At 39.9% G+C, this 21,622-nt stretch overlaps 1 protein-coding gene across 3 annotated transcripts in view; it reads left to right on the top strand.

The window, feature by feature from the left end:
* The window catches only part of LOC139139310 (protein patched homolog 1-like), a 79,242-nt gene that overhangs the window by 43,102 nt on the left and 14,518 nt on the right, over positions 1-21,622 (top strand). For all 3 annotated transcript variants that reach the window (XM_070708186.1, XM_070708184.1, XM_070708185.1), the window contains exons 6-18: positions 138-241; positions 1,865-1,982; positions 3,368-3,460; positions 4,928-5,049; positions 7,565-7,712; positions 8,883-9,014; positions 9,357-9,515; positions 9,965-10,057; positions 17,963-18,088; positions 19,255-19,373; positions 19,979-20,399; positions 20,731-21,043; positions 21,359-21,504. In XM_070708186.1, the coding sequence (XP_070564287.1) occupies positions 138-241; positions 1,865-1,982; positions 3,368-3,460; positions 4,928-5,049; positions 7,565-7,712; positions 8,883-9,014; positions 9,357-9,515; positions 9,965-10,057; positions 17,963-18,088; positions 19,255-19,373; positions 19,979-20,399; positions 20,731-21,043; positions 21,359-21,504 (2,094 nt within the window). The remainder of the gene's footprint in view (positions 1-137; positions 242-1,864; positions 1,983-3,367; positions 3,461-4,927; positions 5,050-7,564; positions 7,713-8,882; positions 9,015-9,356; positions 9,516-9,964; positions 10,058-17,962; positions 18,089-19,254; positions 19,374-19,978; positions 20,400-20,730; positions 21,044-21,358; positions 21,505-21,622) is intronic.

The raw sequence follows: 21,622 nt of genomic DNA, 5'->3' as shown, positions 1-21,622 counted from the left end.
CCACTTTGGTACTTCATACGCCAATATTCAGATGTACAGAATGCTAAGAAAGTTGACATTATGAAAGCTGAAATTTTGAAATTTTCAGAGATATTGGACTTGTAGCTTAATATTGATGTTTTCTTCTCTTCCCACAGATGTTAGAAGGGATCGTACCATGTATTATAATCACTCCATTAGATTGTTTTTGGGAAGGGGCAAAGTTATTAGGACCCAAAACACCCCTGTATTTGCCAACAGAGTAAGTATAATACCTTGTTCCCTGTTCCCCCTGTTGATATCAACAATAACAGCTAGTAAATATATATATATGTGTGTGCCAGGGTGTGTGTGTTTGTGTATTTTCTGCGAGTTGTTCTTTGTGTTCTGATCAACTGTAAACTTAAGCCAAGCATGAAACTTACTCCGAAAATTAAATTATATTTTCAGTTACAAAAAACGGTGTTAGCTGGAATCTGTCCAAACCGTGATGTTGCGTATACATAGTTTGTTTCTGCGAAGTTAAGACATCAAATCTGGGAGTGTTTCCTTCAGTGACAATGTTTTTGTCACACTACATGACTCAGAACTAAACAGTTTCCCCAGGAGAGGGATGGGAGAAGAAATTGGCCTGCAAAGAGGTCCTGGGGCAATTTTCTGTTCCATAATCGCAGTGCATAATTCATGAACCACTTGTAAATAGAGAAGTCATTGTGACCCAGACATGGAAAAAAAAGATCTTTAGTTTCTTATTATTGTAAAGTGTAGCAGAGGAAAAAATGGAAAAAATTTACTAACAAAGGGATGCATTTTGCCCCTTAACTGTCATTGTTGAAAGTCATTCTTGTACTGTCATCTCGTCTGTAAAAGTAGCTGTGGAGAAAAAAATAAAACTGTTTATTGGCAGTGTAAACATCAAGATGGCAAGTCGGCATGATAAAATGTAGTGGATAGGCCACCCAGGCCTGTAACATGCACCGGACTGAACCAGCGAATCAGGGCTCTCCTGACGCATTGACAGCTCACGTAGACATTTGTCTGTAACTTTTATCGTTAATGAATCTTGACAGTTGCGAGTATAGGCAAATGATGCCATCTCTGAACATATGCTAAATGTGTTAGATACTGTACTGCTGATGGCCACGTCACAAACGTCAGTCCAGGTGTGTGAGTGAAAAATAATTATGGAGTGGTTGATTGGTAAGGGCAAAACCTAACTTGTATGAAATTTGGGGTGGGGATGGGGGGTACAGGGGTACAAGTTGGCTTCTATCTAATCTTTGGAGATGAGTGTGTCTCATGAGTTGATTATTTTACGTCTCAAGATTAAGAAGGTTAATTCTTGTGATGGACATGTTCTTGAAAAGAGCACATTTGCAGTTTTGTATCTGGGATCAAATGGATTAATACTGGGAAGTGAACAAGTCCAAAACACACCAGGGCCAAGGGTATGGTTGCCCCTTAGAAAGATAAAAACAGACCTGACAGGGAAAAAATGTCTCCCCAGGTTTAAGGGAAAATATCCTCAATATAAACAGAATCCACATGCTTTCCAAATTCCTCCAGTTTATTCCTTAAGTGTTAGCATTGTTTATGCTTGAAACAGTACACATCTGAGTATTTGGCCACATTTCCCCAGGAATACAAACTTTCAAATTCCCCCACGGGATAATGGAAAATGTTGGGTGTTGTTCCAAGATCAATTTCAGAGAGCCTTTTGAATGTAAATGGGTTTGCTATCCCTTACCCACCTACAACACTAACATTCCTCAAAGAAGCAAACAGAAAGTATTGACATCTTGAAATAAACCTTTTCACAATTTTATTGCTGTCATATTGTTGTTGTTATGATTATTAATATTATTATTGTCATTATCATTTGCAGTACACTGGACATGCGTTTGAAATGGACTAATTTGGATCCAATGGGACTCATAGACACACTGAGAGAAGAGATTAATTTTTTCACAGATGCTGATGCACTCATGAAGGTCTTGGAATCAGTGAGTTTGCTCTTTCATCCTTCCTCTGTCATGTTCGTTTTAATCTGTTCTCCCCAATTTGCTGTACACGGGTCCACAATCACCGTTGGTAACAATTGGTTTGGGCAAAACTATGGTGGTAAATGGGTTAAAATCCCCATTTTGTACCATACACATCAGAAAATGTAAACAAGAATTTCTTCTGCGCCAGCATTGTTGGGTAGTGTTGATGTGATCAGGCCCATTTTGATCTTGACGGAGACAAGATATACTGTCAATTAATTAAATAAGAACCAAGCTTTGAAACTCTCCTCATACAAGGTTTTCAGTTCTGTTCTGATATTCTTTCCTTTTTTTTACAACCCTTGCTCATTTGCAAGTGCCTCAAGACGAAATCAAACGTAGAGTGTACGTGATTAAGGATAGAGCACTTCCTTCTTTGTTTTTGCATGTTTGGGGAGACGGCCGCCATTAGGGCAGAGATGAAATTCCTACAAAAGAGAGGGTACAGGAGGGGGGAAAAAAAAGGGAAATGCAAATTTGAAAGTTATGCAACACGGTCACACATAAAAACTTGTGTAGGAGTTATCCTTTGTGGGAGAGTGGCCATGTATATGTGTTAGGCTAAAGTGACATGCAAAGTTATACACGGTAGAATTGCCGCACTGTAAAGAGGAAACAAAACACAGGGTAGCCAGAATCAACAGAGTCTGTGGAGTTTAGTTGGAAGGTCATGCTTGTATGTCTTTTATTAGGATGTGCATGAGCTTATTGCCAAACGTTTTCTTCTTATTAGGTTATATACCTGAAAAAAAATAATTGGCGGTTAGGATGGCAGGAGACAATGGGTACACAATTAGTGCCAGGCTGGTCAATGTTCTTTGCTTTGCCAGCAGTGAGAGGTCGTTTTCTTGATGCGTTTGTATCATCAATGTAAAACTCTACACTCTGTTACACTTGAGTTGTCACGTGTGAATGGGGAGGATTTAAGGTATTTGAAAGAGACGGGTCTTGAAAATGACGAAAAAGAAAGAAAAAAAACCCCGACATGGGATTTTCTCCCTTCTGGGGCAAACTCAATGACCATGCCATTTTACCTTGAACAAGCAGTTTAGCTAGCCCCATAAAACGGAAAGTTACATCATCCAAGCCCAGCTAATGGCCCGATTTATTTAAGTGGTTATTCTGTCCATGCCAGGCCTTGATTTTAGTTGGTAATCACACTTTTAACCTATAGACTCTAGACTATACCATGACAAATCATTGTAAAAAAGGTGATATCAGAACAAATTAGGACGGGACATTCCACGATGGATATATATTCCCGGAATATTGCAATCCACAATTTAATGAATGTTTGGCTTTCTTTTAACACTCTTTTCCCCCTTTCTCGACACCCCACATAGGCTGGAGTTGGTCATGCATACCAGGACAAACCCTGTCTCAATCCACAAGATCCGGAATGTCCGGAAATGGCTCCAAATAAATACACAGGCCAGGTAAGTGCAATGGCTCATAATTTTCCATAGCTGGGTCTTTCAGAGTTCCTCTGTTCTCCTGTAAAGTATGTGTCCATAACAATTAACTAAATTCCATGATTACTCAATGTTATTCTAAAAATCAGAATTCTATTCCTTGAAATGAGAAAGAGAAATATTTCATGGACAAAGAGACTGGGCAAGACACAATAGAAGTGTTTATCTTATCTTGCAAATATCCATACAACTGTTCATGTTGAGTATGTAAACAGTTTTCTCTTGCAAAGTGCATTCAACGACCCGCATTTTCAAAGGCAAGACAATTGCACTATATAAAGTAAATATGTCTACCTGCAGTTAAAAGGTTACTTCTGAAAAAGTTGGCTAATATTTTTACTGAAATCTGCATGAATTGGAACTCGCTGAAGCCAGTTTGCGTGTATGTGGCCACCTTGTTAAGTCATGCTGTTATTTTCCAAGGACTTTGCCAATGGAGTTTTTGAAAGGATTATTGGCCCTTGGATTAGATTTGAGAGTTTCTGACACTGGGCACATCTAAGGAAAGACTGCGCAGGCTTCCCAAGTCCCGTTTCTTGAACGTACATGTGAAATTGGTTGTGTGCTCTTGATTTTTTCAGTGCAGGCCAAGTTACAGAACTTCTTAATCTTCACACCTGTTGCTCAGGATATGAAGTATCATATTTGTGTGTGTATGTGTGTGAGTGTGTGTGGTCACACCATCATTCAGGCACAATGGGATCTTAATATGGAGGTGCACGGCCTGTAGCCGATACTCAGTGTCGCAGCTTTGAAGAGCCTGGGAGCATTCATGCAGTGCATTGCTTCGTTTTTCTTTGCCTTGTTAATTCCATGCGGCATAAAGATTGCTCATTGATGGGTAATGACAGCAATATACGCTGGGGTTCTTGGCTTGCACTAGAAAACACTGCAGGGTGTAAGTGCCACCATTGAAAATCCTCATACCTCTAAATTAACAGGTTACCAGGGAAAAAGATAAAGAATGTGAATTTCATTGTTTTGTGCCTTCCCAGCCCCCCCCTTCCCCAACTCACAACATCAATTAGTTAAATCCTCATTACTTTTCAGTTTCACTAATGTGTACCTAATACACAGGTACAGTGTAGACGTTATATAGTTGTTGGAGAAAATTCTGTTGATCTTTCGTTGGTACTTCTTAACACAATTTAGCACAGAATTTAATGGCAACTTTTATTTGAAAAATACAAAATTTGACATACTCTCACCTGCAACATTTTTCTTCACAGTTGTTCAAGCAAAATGTTTTGTTCCTCAGCTCACCAAAATAAAATAGATTTTATGAATAAATTTGTATGATAAGTGGTGAATAACAGTCTACAGAATCCACTCTTGGGAAAGGCATGGATATTCTACAAGTATATGGTGATGGCCGGAGAGTCAAGAAGGGAATAATTAAACCACCTGTGCCTTCTTTGTTTTGGATGACAGGTGCCAGATGTTGGAACAGAGCTAACTGGTGGTTGTGCAGGCTTTGCCAGCAAATACATGGCGTGGCCAGAAGAACTCATAGTTGGTGGTGTGCAGAAAAATCAGACGGGTCATATCACAAGGTGAGCTCCCGTAATGTTCTTCCGTATGAGTTATCGCCGACACATGATGTTAAACCATTCCCGTAGTTCACACCTGAGTTTCCTTCCACGGCACGGGGACATACGTGACTCTCCAACCGTAGCTGTTCAGTACAACAAAAGACGTGATGAACCCAAGTATATATCCCCACCTATCCACAGAGGTGAAGCAGTTTCCCTCTGATGGTCACTGATATTTTGTTCTGTTCAACCTGAGTGATCACAGCGATGCGCTTAAACCTTCCTTCTTGTTATGTTAACGTAGAAAAGGGCAAAACCGGAACTTCTGATGTTCTTATCACTTAAAAGTAATGTGATAGGGTTGTGATTTTTTTCCCAATGTGTTACACCTGATCTTTGCTTGATACCGCTCTCCCCTGAAAGAGTAAGATGTAAATTGTGCTGTGGCCTGGATACATGGACCACAGGTGTTGATAAGTGTATAAGTCTTATGCTTGCTGCTTCTCCATTATTTTGTTTTACTTTGTGATGATTTGCATGTCTGCTCTATTGCACAAATGTATCAACATAAGTTTACTTTGTCTCAAAGTATTTGTTTGGTAAGCCATCATGCAGTCCAATGTCTGCTCTACTGTTCGATGCATGATTATATCTTTGACACCCCCCGATAAAAAATGTCAATATGATTCATTTTGATTTTAGTACTCATTAAATATAGTATGTTTGTGCCTGAAATCTCTCATCATCTTTATTTTCCTCTCTCTGTCATTCTGTCATCCCTCAGCTCTTGACCAAATCACTTTTGCTTATCTATGCACACAGAGGGCACCAGGAAATGAAAGTGGTTTTCTCTCCCTTGTGTCGCCGTACCCTTTGAGTTTGAAATGTTTCTTTCAAGAAACTCATTTTCCACTAACAAGACTAACATTTCTGAAGTCTTATATACTTACAACAGCTTTAAACCTCCTCTGTTTCATTGCTACGTAATGATACAAGTTCTCCAATCTAAGGTAATTAACACTTTTTTCCCTTAATGACCGTCAATATGTGTACAATATTTTTTGCAAGTCATTGCTCTAGAACTCCGAACTTTGATCATGACCGTGTGGCATTAACTTTCCTTTTCCCATGGGACAGGACAATCAGAGCAAAGTCTATCTCTACAGAACTGTTATCAGGCTCCAAGCTGTGACAATATCTTGTCCGCACTGTACCGGTACATTACGGCAATGCATACACATTCTGGTTTTCAGAGCCGCCGATAACCCCTGTAAATTTCCACACTAGCGAAGCCATAAGTCTGCACAAGATGTTTTTAGGATGACTCACTGGTCCCAACTTTTTAGCTGATGAACCAAAAAGAAAAGAGAAAAAAAACAAAAAAGTTCCAACAGGCCCGCGTGAGTTTTTCTGTTTGTTGAGAAGAAAATAGTAGAGTCCATCTGAATAATTCATTCAATTGTGTGCTTTCTTGAACGCTTGTGTGTTTAGCAAAACTCATTGAAAGAATGAAGTAAACTGCCCAGAGGTCCTCACTATTTAACTCTTTTCCTCTGCAATCACTCTCCCTATGATAACTATCAACAAGTGATATTGTTTGCAGTGTTTCTTCTCTCAATTACTATATCCCCACTGCTCCCCCCCCCCTTCCCAAAAAGAGGAAAAAGATTAAAACCAGAAACTTTCGTTTTTTTGCCTTTACTTTTCCCATGATAGCATGGTGGCCATACACAAGGCCAAGGCTGATGATAAATGTACCATTCATATGCAAATGTTTGATTGCACAACCCACCGTGAAAAAGAAAGCAATAATGAGGGGCTCATTTGAAGGAAATTAAGATTCAGTTGACTCACTGGCCATTCATGCAGCTTTTGGTGCCTTTTGTAGAAATTTTCAGAGTAAACAAGCACCCTTGTAATCTGCAAGTCAAATCGCCCTCTTTGCGTCACTAGCTTTTGTTTTTATGGCGTGTCGGGTAAGATAGACTAAGACACTTGTCTGGCATTAAGGACCATCGCAGTCGGCTTGTTTGCTGGAGATATTTACATTTGAATCTCCGTGGAATCTTCTCCAAAACTCAGGCATGCCCCGGTCTGCGCTTCGTTAGTCAAACAGAAAACAGGACTGAAAACTTTGCACATAGGCATGGAAATAGGGAGGCTATTGTGCTTTGAAGTTGATTAGCGTTGGTATGTTAGCTGAAGAAAAAGAGTGCGAAGTTAGCAATTCAAATAGATGTATGTGACAAAGTTTAGTGACATTAGCCAGCCATCTGTAATTGTTTGACAACTTTCATATGCAAGAAAAAGCAAGTTGCATTAGCCCTCTTGAGTCAACATGTTGACATCTTCAAATGTTCCAATCTGCAAATTTGTACAGTTGTCGTCAACAAGTAGGGTTTGCAACTCTGTGACCGGGTCAACAGTAAGAGATATCTTTACTGGTGGTCCAGTAGTGCCTCTGTATACCAGTGTTTAGCTTCTTGTTACAAAAAATTACAAACTGCATACATTCTTTTTCATTTCTTTTTTGTAGCGGGGAAGCCCTTCAAACTATTGTACAACTTAAAGGAGAGAAACAGATGTATGAATCGTGGAGAAATAATATAAAAGTTGACAGTATTGACTGGACAGCTGAGAAAGCAAGAGCTGTCCTACAAGAGTGGCAGAGAAAATTTACAGAGGTAAGTGATATCAGTCTAATATACACCCTCATGTGTGCCCCTTTCCCCCCTGTGATTTACAGAATTAAAGTGGTATCATCCATAACTATGCATGGAATGGGCCTGACCATTTTAGGTCAGGTTGTAACAAGTTAAGATAGCGTGGTAACTAAGGCTGCTAATTATTCCAGGAGACAATGAGTTGACAGTTAAGTTTAAATGATTCTTCAGTTGAAGTCCCGCCTAAGGAAGGGCATGTTTGCGCATGTTAATTTATGGCACACACACATACAAGGAAAGAACACAAAAGATGAAACTGGTAAATAGAAAGGGAAAAAACCATATATCATGACACATGAAAGTAAAAAACAAACTGAAGAAGGGAGAGGGCTCATGAGACAATGTTGTCAAAGTCAAAAGGGGAGACTTTCAGAGAAATACCTCTTCACTAAGATGCAGGAGGTATAAATTAATTAAAGAGGACTTTCACGGAAGAGATTAATTAGCGGCAATTACCTTCTGTTTCAAGGAATTGGAATTAGCATTTAAAATAGACCCCCTTTGCCAGCCCCCTGAAAGAAAAACAACACCCACAAGACTAGCCCAGTGCAGATAAATGTTCAAATTTTTGTTTCAAAGTCTCTTGGGTTTTCTACTTGGTATAATTAGGCCAATTCCTCCAGGGTAGGATTGTGGTGGGAGCCAACCGGCAAAGAGTCTGGAATTTCATGGGATATGTCATTGTGTAGAAAAAAACCCAGCAAACTCCTTCAGCCAGGTTTCCCAAGGAAAGACCCTGACCTTGACCATAGATTATTTGGTCAGCTCTGTCTGCAGAGCTTTGGCAGCCAGCTGGTGCAGATCATGGGAAAAGTGTGGGTGGAGGAAAGAAAAGCAAACCTTTAGAGACAAACACACACTGAGTCACTTTGCAATGAAGTGAGAGATCTTACTTTATGAACTTGCAACAAAAACATTTTGAAGATGTGTAAAATCAAAGAATAAATTGAAAATTTACATGAAGATGTTGAAGAGATTTTGAAATTATAAAAATGATAAAAAAAAAGAATTTCATTTTATCAAAGACAAGACAGAATGATTGGATGGTCATGAATGAGATGAACCAAGTTGTTTGCTTTGTCCTGTATATATCATATTCCAGTTCTAATTTTGAGGTGATATTTTTTGTAGGTTCTCCTTTCAACCAATAATTCAACTGCAAAGCATGAGATTCTGGGATTTACTGAAACAGCCCTTAACGACCTGCTTGACGAGTTCTCCCAGACTAGCGTGACCAGGGTGGCTGCAGGTTACGTTGTCATGGTGAGTGTCCAAATATAACTGTGTTTTCACCAAGTCTCTCAAATAATTTTCATCAAGCTTTCTTGTGTTCACGTTATGTATATCCAGCAAATCAGTCCATGCACCATGTCCAATCTTTTTTGAAGAGGCAAGTATGTCTTAAGATTGCAAGTACTACACTGTATGTAGGTCATACTTGTTATGCATCCATATGATGGGTTTGACGAGTTGATGTGAACGGCATCTGACATAAAGTAACTGATCTCACAAAAGTTTCTGCTCTTAGTTTAGTATATAATTTAGGGTAAGAATGCAATTTCCCCATGTTTTGATTCAATTTTTTTCACCTTTTCACATTATCAGTTGATCTATGCCTGCATCACCATGATAAAGTTCTGTGATGGTGTCCAATCACAAGGTGGCGTCGGGTTGGGAGGAGTGTTGCTAGTGGCTACGTCGGTAGTTGCTGGATTGGCTGTGTGTGCAATGCTTGGAATTCAGTTCAATGCATCTACCACACAGGTGAGTTATTGCTGAAAGTCTTACATTTGAAAGTGTTCAATGAAGTAGTTTCACCCAGGTTCAGTTGCCTGTTAACAGAGACCATTTACTGATGCACAGTTTTTGCACTAATATGCAAAGACACTGGTATTGACATGTTTAAAATAGCACTCTGCCTGCAAGAACAGGCAGAAATGTATGTTTTAAGTCAAAATTTTGGTAATTTTATTTATCTCTCCAGCACCTTTTATTCTGACTTTTCAAAGAATTACAAAGAAGCAGTGCTTGAATAATTGACTGAAAAAATTTCCAATTTCCATAGACACATGAAAAATGTAACCATTTTTCATTTGTGACCAATATCTTTTGTTCATGTCACCTGGATGAATCTAGTATAGTATTGACCAGAGTTCGAAAGCAGTGAAGCATGGCAGATTCAAGCATATTTCAAATTTTTTCTTTATTTCTAGGTGTTGCCCTTCCTAGCTCTAGGGATTGGTGTAGACGATATGTTTTTGCTTGCACATTCATCTACCTCGCTTCCATCCAATATTCCAGTTGGGGTGAGTAAAGAGCAACTTATCTCCTAAAGTATCGTTTTATTTCTGTTTCTTCCCCCACTGCCCCAGCCCTTAAATTTTGGCTGTTATTTGAAGCCATTGACACAACTGGTCATGACTATTACATACATGAAATATCCAAAGAAGACATATCTGAAGTTATGTTATAGAGTTTCAAGTCATCAAACTTTAGAACTTATTACAGTATCAACTGATTGCTATTATAGGCCAGGAATACATCAAAACAGATAGCACTTGAAAATCACTGGTATTCTCAGTCCTTTACTCTACCTTGTAACCATATCATGTGATTTGAAATCCTCTTACCCCAGTGTGCCCCTGTAGAGGTCTGGCTGTGGGCATAGAGGTCTATAGGATAGTACTGAAATCTGGAGGTATATAGTCAAGTTCGGCAGCTGTCACTGTGTGGATGGTTGGCTTAAATGGCAAGTGAAAATTGTCTACCAAATTGTCAAAGTTTGACTAGCTCCCTGTGTTCATTTGCTGATGTTAATGTCTGCCTAGTTCATGACATTCAGAGTAAAAAGAGGCAAGCTGCATCCTCACGTTTTTGGTAATGCTCGTGAGATTTTGGAGAGAATATTTCTGTCTGTGATTTTAATGGAAGATGGTTCATTTTAATTGGAAACAGCTTCTTTTGTTACAACTGTCTAGTGTCACCCACTAACACCTACAGACGGAGAGGTATGTTTAACTGCCATGCTGAATGCATATGTTTATAAAAAGTTTTCAGTTTCATACTAAAATTTAATAAGTTCAAGATTGTCATTGGAAAATTTCATAAGTGGGTGGATCACAGAGTTATTTCACCCTTCTTTTACTTCCCTGTGTGGAAATTGAACTGGCTGGCATATACTGTAACCGCACAGGTCACATCTGAGTAAAGCAAGAGTTCTTCAGTATAAAGAAAACAAAAAACCCATCGCCTGGCTTTTGCTCAGTTCAGCTCAGGTTTCGCTTAATGGCTGTCTAATGTACACCTCTGAGAGTATGAAATCCTTTGGGACGTAATTGAAACAAGGAGGGCCTTGAGAAATCAGCTTGCCAAAGCAATATGATAAGCCCCACACTGAGAAAGTGGTCAGCTTCCTAAATTTTTCTTAATCAATGTCTCCCCAAAGTTTTGCTGTGTTTCTCTCCCTTCTTTTTTAAGAAAAAAAACAACTTTTCAATGAAAAAAATGTGTAACTCTCATCTCTCCTGACTTGACATTCCCACTATGATAATTTCCAGAATTCACAACATAGACAAAAGAAGTCCATGTTTATAGGGGTAAAGGTCGTGTCATCGCCGACTGAGATCAAGCCCTGTCATCGCATGGAGCAGCCTGCAACCAAAAAAAAAAGTTGTTTAGAATGTTTCAAAATCTTCTTGTGTGTGACTTCATCGATTTTTGGGCCAAAATTCATCCAGACATGTTTTGGGAAGGAACCCTCGGTCACTCTCTCTACACCACCCAACTGTTTTATTTCTTAAAGCACTTTCTTTTTTGATGCACCGGAGATGCACAGGTTACATAACATGTGGCAGGAATGCACACTAGGGGGGTAAAAGAAAACTGGTAGGGTTTGAAGAAGCCAGTTTCCAGTCTAGAGAGGCTTGGGTTGTTTTGGTTAACCGCTGTGAACGCTTCCTCTCGGTATCAAGTTCACCATTGAACCGCGAAAATCCCAACTTTGGTACGTGTGTAACCAGCTTAGCAGATTGGTTTTCGGTGACAATGGTCCGAGTCTCTGGTTCTCATTTGCTTATTGGTGCATTAGCTTTCTAATTGCTCTAAGGCAATGGGGGAAAGCAACTCCATGCATATTCCCTGTTTCTCATTAAACCCATGATTCCTTCGCCAGTTTTCTTGTGTCTTTGGGGAGCGATGTCTGAAAGGGATGGCAACATACCATTCTCTTATGCAAGAGATGTTTACCTTGAAAACTTGATAGGAACTCTGCGCACATGTTTGTGCAAATTTTACAAAATCTACAGCAGAACTACCATTGATTGCGGGAACTCTCAGGGCAGCCTCTGACAGCACCATTAATGTGAACATGGTGATCAACTTGAAAAAGAAACATTGTCAACCACTTATTTTTTTTGAAACATCTAAAATTCATAGTTGTTAGTTTAACATATAGCATACAATGTAAGAGTGGGATGCGACTTGTATACAGTGCGAACATGTGACAGTGCCATTAACTGCTATTATGCTTTCAAAGCCTTCCCGTCAGCAATGGTAGCTTTTGATGGCATAAAGCTCAAAGTGTGGTGTACATACGGGAATGTCAGAGAAAATCTGTGATATAGCCGAACATTTTTAAACCCACTTTACATGATTCAAGTTTCTGTTTAAGATCCAATCCTCCACAAAAAGCTTTTTTCTACCAGGAGGGCAAGACAGACACCTGAAAGCATATTTGCCTTCTAGTAGCTGCTCAGTCTATAAACTCTCCCAGACAGATAGGGAGGGAGGGAGGGAGATGATTTTCCTTGTCTTTTGGTCCATCCTTCCTGTATCATGTACCTCTTCCTCTGTAGATATAAAGTTTAGATATGGTTGTTGACACAAGGTTTCTATGTTAATGGTTTAGTGGTATACAGATAACCAGAGGCTGGAAGAGGCTGGGACAAGCTTCTATATGATTTTGTTTCATGGAGGAATTTGGTAGCTATAACCCCTTAGGGCAAACGCAAACAGCATTTGGCACCCTTAGTCTGGTCAGAAGTCTTATGGAAAAATATTTGCATGAACTTGATCTTCCAAAATCGCCCCCTGCACGTATATCTGTCAATATTTGAGAGGGAAAGTGTCGTTGTGTGTTTTCAGGCATATAATGCGTGTGGTAGGCACAGGAAGGGAAGCTTAATTTGAAAGTCTTTATAAGTCTCTGGCAGATAACAACAGGGTATGCAGAAACAGTACTGTTGAGGGCTAACGAATCCCAATTAGTGGGGAAAATCAACCCTTGACTAATATTTACAAAAACAGCCTCCAGAATTTATGTATTTACAAAGAACTCCACAGAGATGGGTCATCAGGTGCATGGAACGGCAGTAATTGATAAATGGGGTAGTGAATCAAGTGTGTCGGCTCTGCACCATCTGATTGGTCAGAGGTCGGACGGGCATAAATTTTGAAGTTGGGCAATAATTAACTGTAGGAACTGTAATGATCAAAAGTTTGAATTTCATCGAGGAAACAAGATTTTTCCAAGCCAACTGGTCTTGTACTGATGTTGTCCCAGTTTACCAGTGGTCAGGACGTCAAACTGCTTGCGATTTTCCAATAGACCACAATAAGTTTAACGTCTATGGTGGTTTTTTCACTGTATACAAGTTGCAGTCACTCCACATGGTTGAATCCGATGGTTATCCATTGACCTCTGACCCATAGGAAACCAATCTTGACAAAGCTGTTCCAGCCTACAGTTCTGCACCAGAACACATGTTGCAACTTTCAAATGATTTCTCCTTCACAGAGGCGTTAGACTCATCCATGCGTCTCTACTCTCATGCCTCAAATACAGTGGGGGGGGGGGGGGGGGGGGGGTAGAGGAGTTGCTGAAACGCCAATGACTTCCCCTCATTCAATTTTAAGTGAAAATTGGGAATAGCGGATTCCGTTAATTGATGAACAAGTTTGGATATATGTTCAGTATTGCTTGGTTTGGAAGTGTCTTCGTGGGAGAGTGATAGTGACAGTTATACCACTGGCAAAGAAAACACTGTAACTTGTTAACTGTTATATCACAGCATTATAGTGTGTTTGCTATTGTTTTATAACTAAGTCTCCAATTTGACTGACCGGAATTGAACAGTTAGAATCAGTGGTGGCCTAATTACTGTGACACACCGAAAAAACTCCACCTTTTGCAACCTGTGTGAAAATGATAACTTCCCATGTCTTGAACATTTGAAAAGTGGACATCATGGCTTACTGTTGCTACATGTCACCAGTTGTAATTGTATCAACTTGGAGACTGAAAGTTTGAAAATCCAAAAAGCACGCTGGCATACACAGGCACCACGGGGGTTCCAGGGATGTGCCATTCTTTCACAAACATGATCAGCCCACAGAGGAAAAAAGAGTCCCGGGTTTTGTTGTCAGTATGGGGGATAGAAAAAGGGACTGGTGCTGAGGGAGACGTGCCAGAGATTGTACACATGGCACCGGGTTCATTCTGTTTGTTGCGATCTTTTTTTTCTTCTGGGGCAGTGCTGAATTCACCACACACTTTGTAAAGCCGGCATCTCAGCTAGCTACCCATATAATGTTGTGTGTTCTACATTGTTCAATGCAACAATGCCGAAAAAGCCCTTTTAATAGTTAGAGAATACAGAACTGCCCTTAAACCTACAATTAAGACCGGGAGTTTTTGCGCCCCTCTTTTGCTTTTTGAATTTGCTAAACAGGGCCCTAAGTACTATTATTGTGTCCATTTTGAGCCCAACTTCCCACAAGGTGACTTACATGTTAAAAAAGGTGGCAGAGAAGTTTTTTTTTCCTTATGATGGAAAGAAGAGGCCGAAATCAGGCTTTTGTTATCGGCTGATTTCAGTTTGCTTGATTGACTCCATAGCCAGTCAATGATCAGTTCTTAAGTGTTTAGCTAATTAGTCCACCTTAGTGTTTTCTTTTTTGAGCAGCTTCTCTTATTTTTGCTAATTACAAAAAATGAGATAGGCACCAACGATTTTCTTGTCTGAAACTCCTCCCCTCCTTCATGATTTTTTTGTTCTAGTTCAGGGAAGAATTAAAGTCTGTTTTTGACTTCTCTGTCTCCCCATTGAGATTTTGTTTTGTTTTTTTGGTCAACACTGGGAGATTTTCATTTTCTAGTCGAAAATTTGTCTTGGAGAGATACTGTTGCTAAACAGTCATCTGAAGGTACAGTATGAGGGACAGCTAATTTGTTGAAAGCTTGAAGAGTGGGCACTGTGAAAAAAAAATCAATAGCTTTATCCACTGTGTGTTGGTGCAAGCATGTAAGCAAAGTTGAAAATAAACCAACTAGCCTATGTGGACTGTAAGTTCTCCTTTCTGTCTAGCATGTGTTTCTCGATACTTGAGTTGAACTGTGTCAAGGAAAAAGAGTAATGGAGTGAGAACTGTCGGAGATAGCTGGTTTACGCAGTTTGAATGCTTGTACATACCAGCGAGCTGACAATTTGTCCCTAATTAGTGAAATGTTGGAGTTCCACTCTTTTAGAAAACAGTATTTCAAGGTGGAGAAAGCCATGAAAAGGATGTTGATTTCTTGCTTTTAGGGGGGACCACACTCAGTCAGCGCCACAATACACACACTCACAGTGGAGAGTACACCTGTTAAGCTTCTAATTAACAACAATTAGGTCTCCTGCCCTGCATGCCTGTGGATTGTAACTTACTTTGACTTTTTTATTTGAGCCGTCCAGTAGAGTGCAGGTGTGAACAGGTATTTAGAGGTGGACAAAATTTGTTTACACGATTGGATGGCTAGTTGCTCTTCTCTGTCTGTTCATGCAGTTGACAAAAGTAAACATCTTTAAATGACTTTTCTCTGTGATGTGTTGAGTTGATGCGAACTGCAAGTTGTCTCATTCCTCCAAAGCAGTGCTAGGCAGGATTTTCATGGACAGTTAGGTGTCTGTGAGTAGCTTGGCAAGCAGGCACTTTAGGTTTGTTAAAAAGTGTGATTTGGGCTGATGGTGAAAGGAGTCAGAATGGTTTGCGGTTGTGGATCATGCATGGATCATAAGGGCTTGATCCAAGAGATATATACCCAATAACTGCACTGCTGCCCAGCTACTCATCGGGCAGCACCAAATTAACCCATCAGAGCTCCTTAATGCCAGCCAGGTTGGTATTGTTCTCCCAGATATCTTGACAAGCCATCGGGAAAATTTTACACTGTCGACTTCTTCCTGTCCATTACACCTGACTATCATCACGAAAGAAGGGGGATATGTGTTTGCCAGCTGCTTGTATTCTTCACCCATTGTGGATGTACATGCGTGACAGTGTGTCCTAATATGTGTATGTATGCATGTGTTGTTTGAAATTTTCCCCACACCGGACCACCGTAATATGGTTGTTGATTTTTTCTATAGTACTATCTCCAAACACAGTAAACAGTGATTATTTGTGTGGTGCTTGCCACTGACCACCCATGAACAAAGGGTGATTCCATGTCACATGTGACAACTTCATCTAGGCTTCAAATCCCCCCCCCCCCACCATCTGAAAATGTGATCTACCATGGATTCTATTTATATGGTAATGAGTACATGTCAAGAGTCTTGTGTAAGCCATTCCAAAGTGAATGTGGGCCAAGCTGTGGTTCAATTTCAAGTGAGTAATTTGAGAAACGGAGCCTTATCTGCTCTATGAATACCCCTTTGAACCATAATCAAAGTAATCCCAGGGCGAAAGGGAAAAAAAATTGGAATGGCATGTGCATATTACTACTAAAGCGAGCAGATATTACATATTGGAAGCAGTTTACATTTATGAGAGATATCAGTGAATTTTATTAAGTACCAAATGGCATGAAGTAGGCAAATGCCTGTGATGTGTGCCTATGTACATACATATGCAATATGCTGTGGACCACACACAAACAACGTCAAACTGGGGTATGCTGAAGTCAAGCAAAGATTTGCTTGCGTACTCAGCCTCGTGAATATTATGAAATGTACCAGCATTTTCTCATTGAAATCGGCAATCTTTTTAGGAGACCCTTCGAAAAGGTGTTTTATACAATTTTAGCCACATATGAAACAAACTAGAACGAGAGAGAGAGAGAGAGAGAGAGAGAGAGAGAGAGAGAGAGAGAGAGAGAGAGAGAGAGAGAGAGAGAGATTGAAAGTGGTTTTGAATAATGGCATCGTATGCTGACCTTAATCAGTGGTGGAATGCCACTTATGTGTATAGTGACAGACTTGTACCACTATTATTTATATTTTGTTGACTCTGTGGCTATAGTATATACCCATCACATGTGCTAAGCTGTGTCCAGTGTTTATTATTGTGCGCATTCCGACTGCTTTTAACTCAGAGCTGGGCAGAAGGATGCATAAACTGTTAGCGCTTCCCAATTGGCAGGTCCACTCAATTGAGCCTTCACAGTTGACAAGGGGAGCGTAACTTGATCGCGGGGTCATAGCATCAGCCTGTCAGCTTCCATTTAGCTCCCCAGCTAATTTACACAAGCAGTGTTAATATTTAGTCCTTGGCAAAAATATTGCTTGGGAATATGAAGATGTTTACACTCTGAGGTGGTCAAAAAAGTTTGATCATGTTAATTTTTTTTGAGCGGCCGTAGTGTCATATTTATTGCCTTGTGTAATTGTAAGTCACGACGTGTGACCGTCATTATGCCAGAAAGAGTTATTTGCTCATCTCTAAGATTGTTGTCCATCACGTAGGAATGTTGACAGTTGCTTTAAGTATGTTTCATATGTAAGGATGTGGATTTTTTAAGCATTTTTTTCAAAAAGTGAAATCTCATCTGTAACCATTAGCTGCAGTACACGTCATAGCTGAATATAACTGAGACAAACTGAGAGAAAAACCCTTCACAGCACATGCCAGACAGGAGCCATCCACAGCTCTTGTGACAGATGATGTTAATTAAGCTCTCCTTCAAAACGGCCCTCTTCTGTAAAATTACATGCATTGAGTAGATAGATAGAAAGAGCCTGTTAGCAGGTAAACAGAGTATATTATGCATATCTATGTATTGAATACCCAAAGATATAACCGCTTGCTTTCTGTGTTATTGATCACACAAACACTGAATACTTACAGAGCTCCAAAGAGTTGGGGAAAAGAACAATTTCGAAACAAATCAAGCTCATTTTCCAGTTTACTTGCAAATGTTGTTTTTAACAAGTTTCTTTTTTTTACATTACCAGCATCAAACTGGCGAAATCTTGAGAAGAAGTGGAGTCAGTGTCCTCCTCACATCTCTCAATAATATGAGTGCTTTCTTCATTGCTGCCGTCATACCTATTCCAGCATTACGTACCCTCTCTTTACAGGTAAATACTCTCTATGTTTATTTTTAATGTATCTGATGTTTTTTAAAGCACTCTAGACAAGTCCACAACAGCAGAAGTTGATGGTGAAATTGGAAACTGCACATAAACCAATTGGTTATGATAGAGCTTTACAAATGTCATAAAATCCCATAGTTCAAATCATCATATATTCAGGGCACTATACTTCAAGAAAGATTTGCTACAGCTCAAAATTTCCTCGTCAAGAGATTTTCTGTGAGGTAGATGACAACTAGAAGTTAAAAAACCCTAAGTTTTATGTGGCTGAGCTGCTGCTCATGAACTTGTGTTTGAAAGTTTTGGGGGAAGAGAGCTCTGCAAAACAGAAGTATTCTACAGTTTTAGCCTGAGTTGCCTGATTTATTTTATTTTTCAAGACTTTGGTACTTTAATACTTCGTCCACATTCCTTGTTGTGTCGGTGATCTCTACTCTCATACCAGATCCATCAATTGCGTTTCAGCTTGTATTTATAAATTTCAGTGGCGGCTCTCTCATTCATGTAGGAACCTGTTTATCCGGTATGTCTCTCGCCCAGCTCAAACCTCCACCGGTTCACTTTGAAATGAGAGGCTCGTACTTGTGGGAGCTGACGAGGTGCTGCCTAGGGTCTGGGAAGACTGGGGGGGTCAGAGTTCAGACTGAGCTGCAGAAAATCAAGCATCTCAAATGCCCAGCCATGCATAAAACAGAGTAAACCAACATCTTCCACCATTTCAAAAGCTGTGCCCCTGAGTGGTGTTTTTATTCTGTTGCTTCTGAATGACAAAATATTCTGATCGATCAGTGGAAGTAGATAGGTGTTGCCATTGTGGCCTCTACAATCACGTAAATCATGTCTGCATTCACAGTTACGGTGTTAAAAAGGAGAACTGATGTAGGCAGTACTTCCATCATTAAATATCCCTAAGTCCTCATTTCCCGTTTATGATCCCCTTCTCTCTTCTTTCAACATTGAAAGTGGAACTTTCTTAATTTCGTCAAACTCTCAATCTTGTTAAACTGACCATACCAAATCTGATAAAATGGCATAAGAATCCATTCTGTTACTAGGGAGTGCATTCCATCATAATAGATATATGTCTGTTCATTTGTGGAAAAAAATTGGTGTCACATGCTAATGATATTCTTTTTTTTCTCTCTTTGCAGTTTGCAATCGTAGTGGTTTTCAATTTTATAGCAGTCATATTTGTATTCCCAGCCATATTGGCTCTAGATATAGAAAGAAGAGAAGCAAAAAGAATAGATTTATTTTGTTGTTTAACAAGGTATGTCAAATATGCTTTACTCAAATTCTTCACCCCCAGTTCCCTCCTTGTAAACAGGTCCACTCTCACCGTGGACAATTGCTTTTGGCAAACCTTGATGGTCAAAAAAGTGAAATCAAAATATATATGGTTCACTGTGGAGTGAGTTCTCTCGACTAGAAAACCAATGACACAATTATCTATCTATCTTTCATGCTCATCACTATCTAATTGACCACTGCCAGTCAGTTGAGAGAGTAAACATTCACATTATGCTGATTTTTGTATACAAATTTAGACTCCTGGCTTATATTATCAAGTGCTTAGAGGCTCCTTAAAACAGTTTCAATAGACTTGCATGTTATACCATGACAAAGTTGTTCATGAAATAACTCAGTTTTCCCGCTGTTTTGGATTTTAACAAGTGCTTGTGACTACAATTCCAATATCTTAAGATGTGAAGAAAGAAAATACTTAAGACAACTTACAAATATGTAATTCCTGATTTTTCACGGTGAGAAAGGTGTTTCCTGCAAAAGGTGCTTGAAATGAAATTTGATGCTGTACATATTCCACTTGATAATTGAACTGATCTAACACCATGCTGGCTTTGTGTTCTCTTTCAGTTCTAGTGCAAATAGAGTTATAAGTGTAGAACCAAGAGATTTAAGTGAAAGTCCCCAACTCGGTCGCTTTAGCCGATACAGGCAGGACCCCAGGACACATGTGACTTTACAATCCAGGGTGCAGGCAGTGACACAAATGCCAGCCCGGACCGGGGATCATTGTGTGACAGTTGTGGACTCTTCATTGCCATTTACTACAGTTGGGAGGGCAGAGACCCCTCCCACGCCAATATCACGGACTATGACACCTCAGTCGACTGTGTCGTCGGCGTCGTCGACGCGGCCGCTCACGGGACTCAGCTCTGAAGGAGAAGGGCTCAGCTTGCGAGAGAAGTGTGCAAATGTAAAATTTTGGAACTGGACTCTGTCAAGTTTTGCGAAAAACTACTACGGACCATTTCTCAAGAATATGCCAGTCAAGGTGGGTGATCACTGCAGCAGCCACGTTTCTAACCTTCTCAGAATGCTTGTCAAATAGCTGGCTGATAGAGTCAATTGAGCCATGAGAAAACTTAATTTGCCATGAGTGTCTTTTTTCTCTATTTCAGTTTCTTGAGATTAAATATGACTCAAGAAAAGGATTTCCCTGAAAGATATTTATTACCACATGGAATGTCCATGACACCAATTTTCGTTTTTTTGCCAATGACTCATTGCTGATTGACGAAAACGTTTTGCACCAAAGATATTTGCAACCGCAAGGAATTTCAGCGACACTTATATTCCCGTTTTTCTTGCACCATTCTCTACAGATTGCCGTTTTAGTGTTCACTGCAGGACTGTTGGGTGCAAGTGCCTATGGCATTTATCAAATGAGAGATGGACTCGATATTACAGACATTGTCCCTAAGGGAACAAAGGAATATGACTTTCTTGCTGCCCAAACCAAGTATTTCAGTTTTTATAACATGTTCGCTGTAACTCAGGAGAATTATGACTACCCTAATGGGCAAAGGTTACTCTACGAGTACCATGATGCATTTAGGGAAGTAAAGGAGGTGATACCAACACCGGAAGGTGAACTGCCAGCGTTCTGGCTCCAACTTTTCAGGGACTGGCTTCTCGGTAAGTTTATCAAAGTGCTTCATAACATAGTCTGCCGTCAGGACTCTCTCTGTCTCTCTCTCTCTCCCTCTCTCTCTCTCCCTCTCTCTCTCTCCCTCTCTCTCATTTGTATACTTGTTTTCAGCATGTCCTCATTCTTCTTGAGTGGTGCCAAACTAGTTTTTGTGTATATGATTTACCATAGGGACATATTTATATTTGTAAATAATTCTTCAACAAGACATTTTACTACTCAGCCAAACTCGTCTGTATTATTTGACGCACCCCGCCTGGCCACCTTGTTCCACCTGACATTCTTTTGATCACAATATGCAGATTTGCAAGAGGCCTTTGATAGGGACTGGGCAGCAGGTGCAATTACACAGAATGGATGGTTCAACAATGCCACTGACTCTGGTGTGTTGGCATACAAGCTGATTATTCAGACGGGGGATGCTGACAATCCCATCGACAAAACTCAGGTAGGTTCATCTCGATAGGCAGAAATACTAGTGATCTCTGTGTTTTGCTTGCAAGCATGTGGCCGTATAAAGTCTTTGCAGTAAACGTTCAGTTTTTTATGCTTTGATATCCTGGGAG

Source organism: Ptychodera flava, chromosome 8, assembly GCF_041260155.1.
Source record: "Ptychodera flava strain L36383 chromosome 8, AS_Pfla_20210202, whole genome shotgun sequence".
NCBI classification, from domain to species: Eukaryota; Metazoa; Hemichordata; class Enteropneusta; family Ptychoderidae; genus Ptychodera; species Ptychodera flava.
This window is presented reverse-complemented; position numbering and strand designations above follow the sequence as displayed.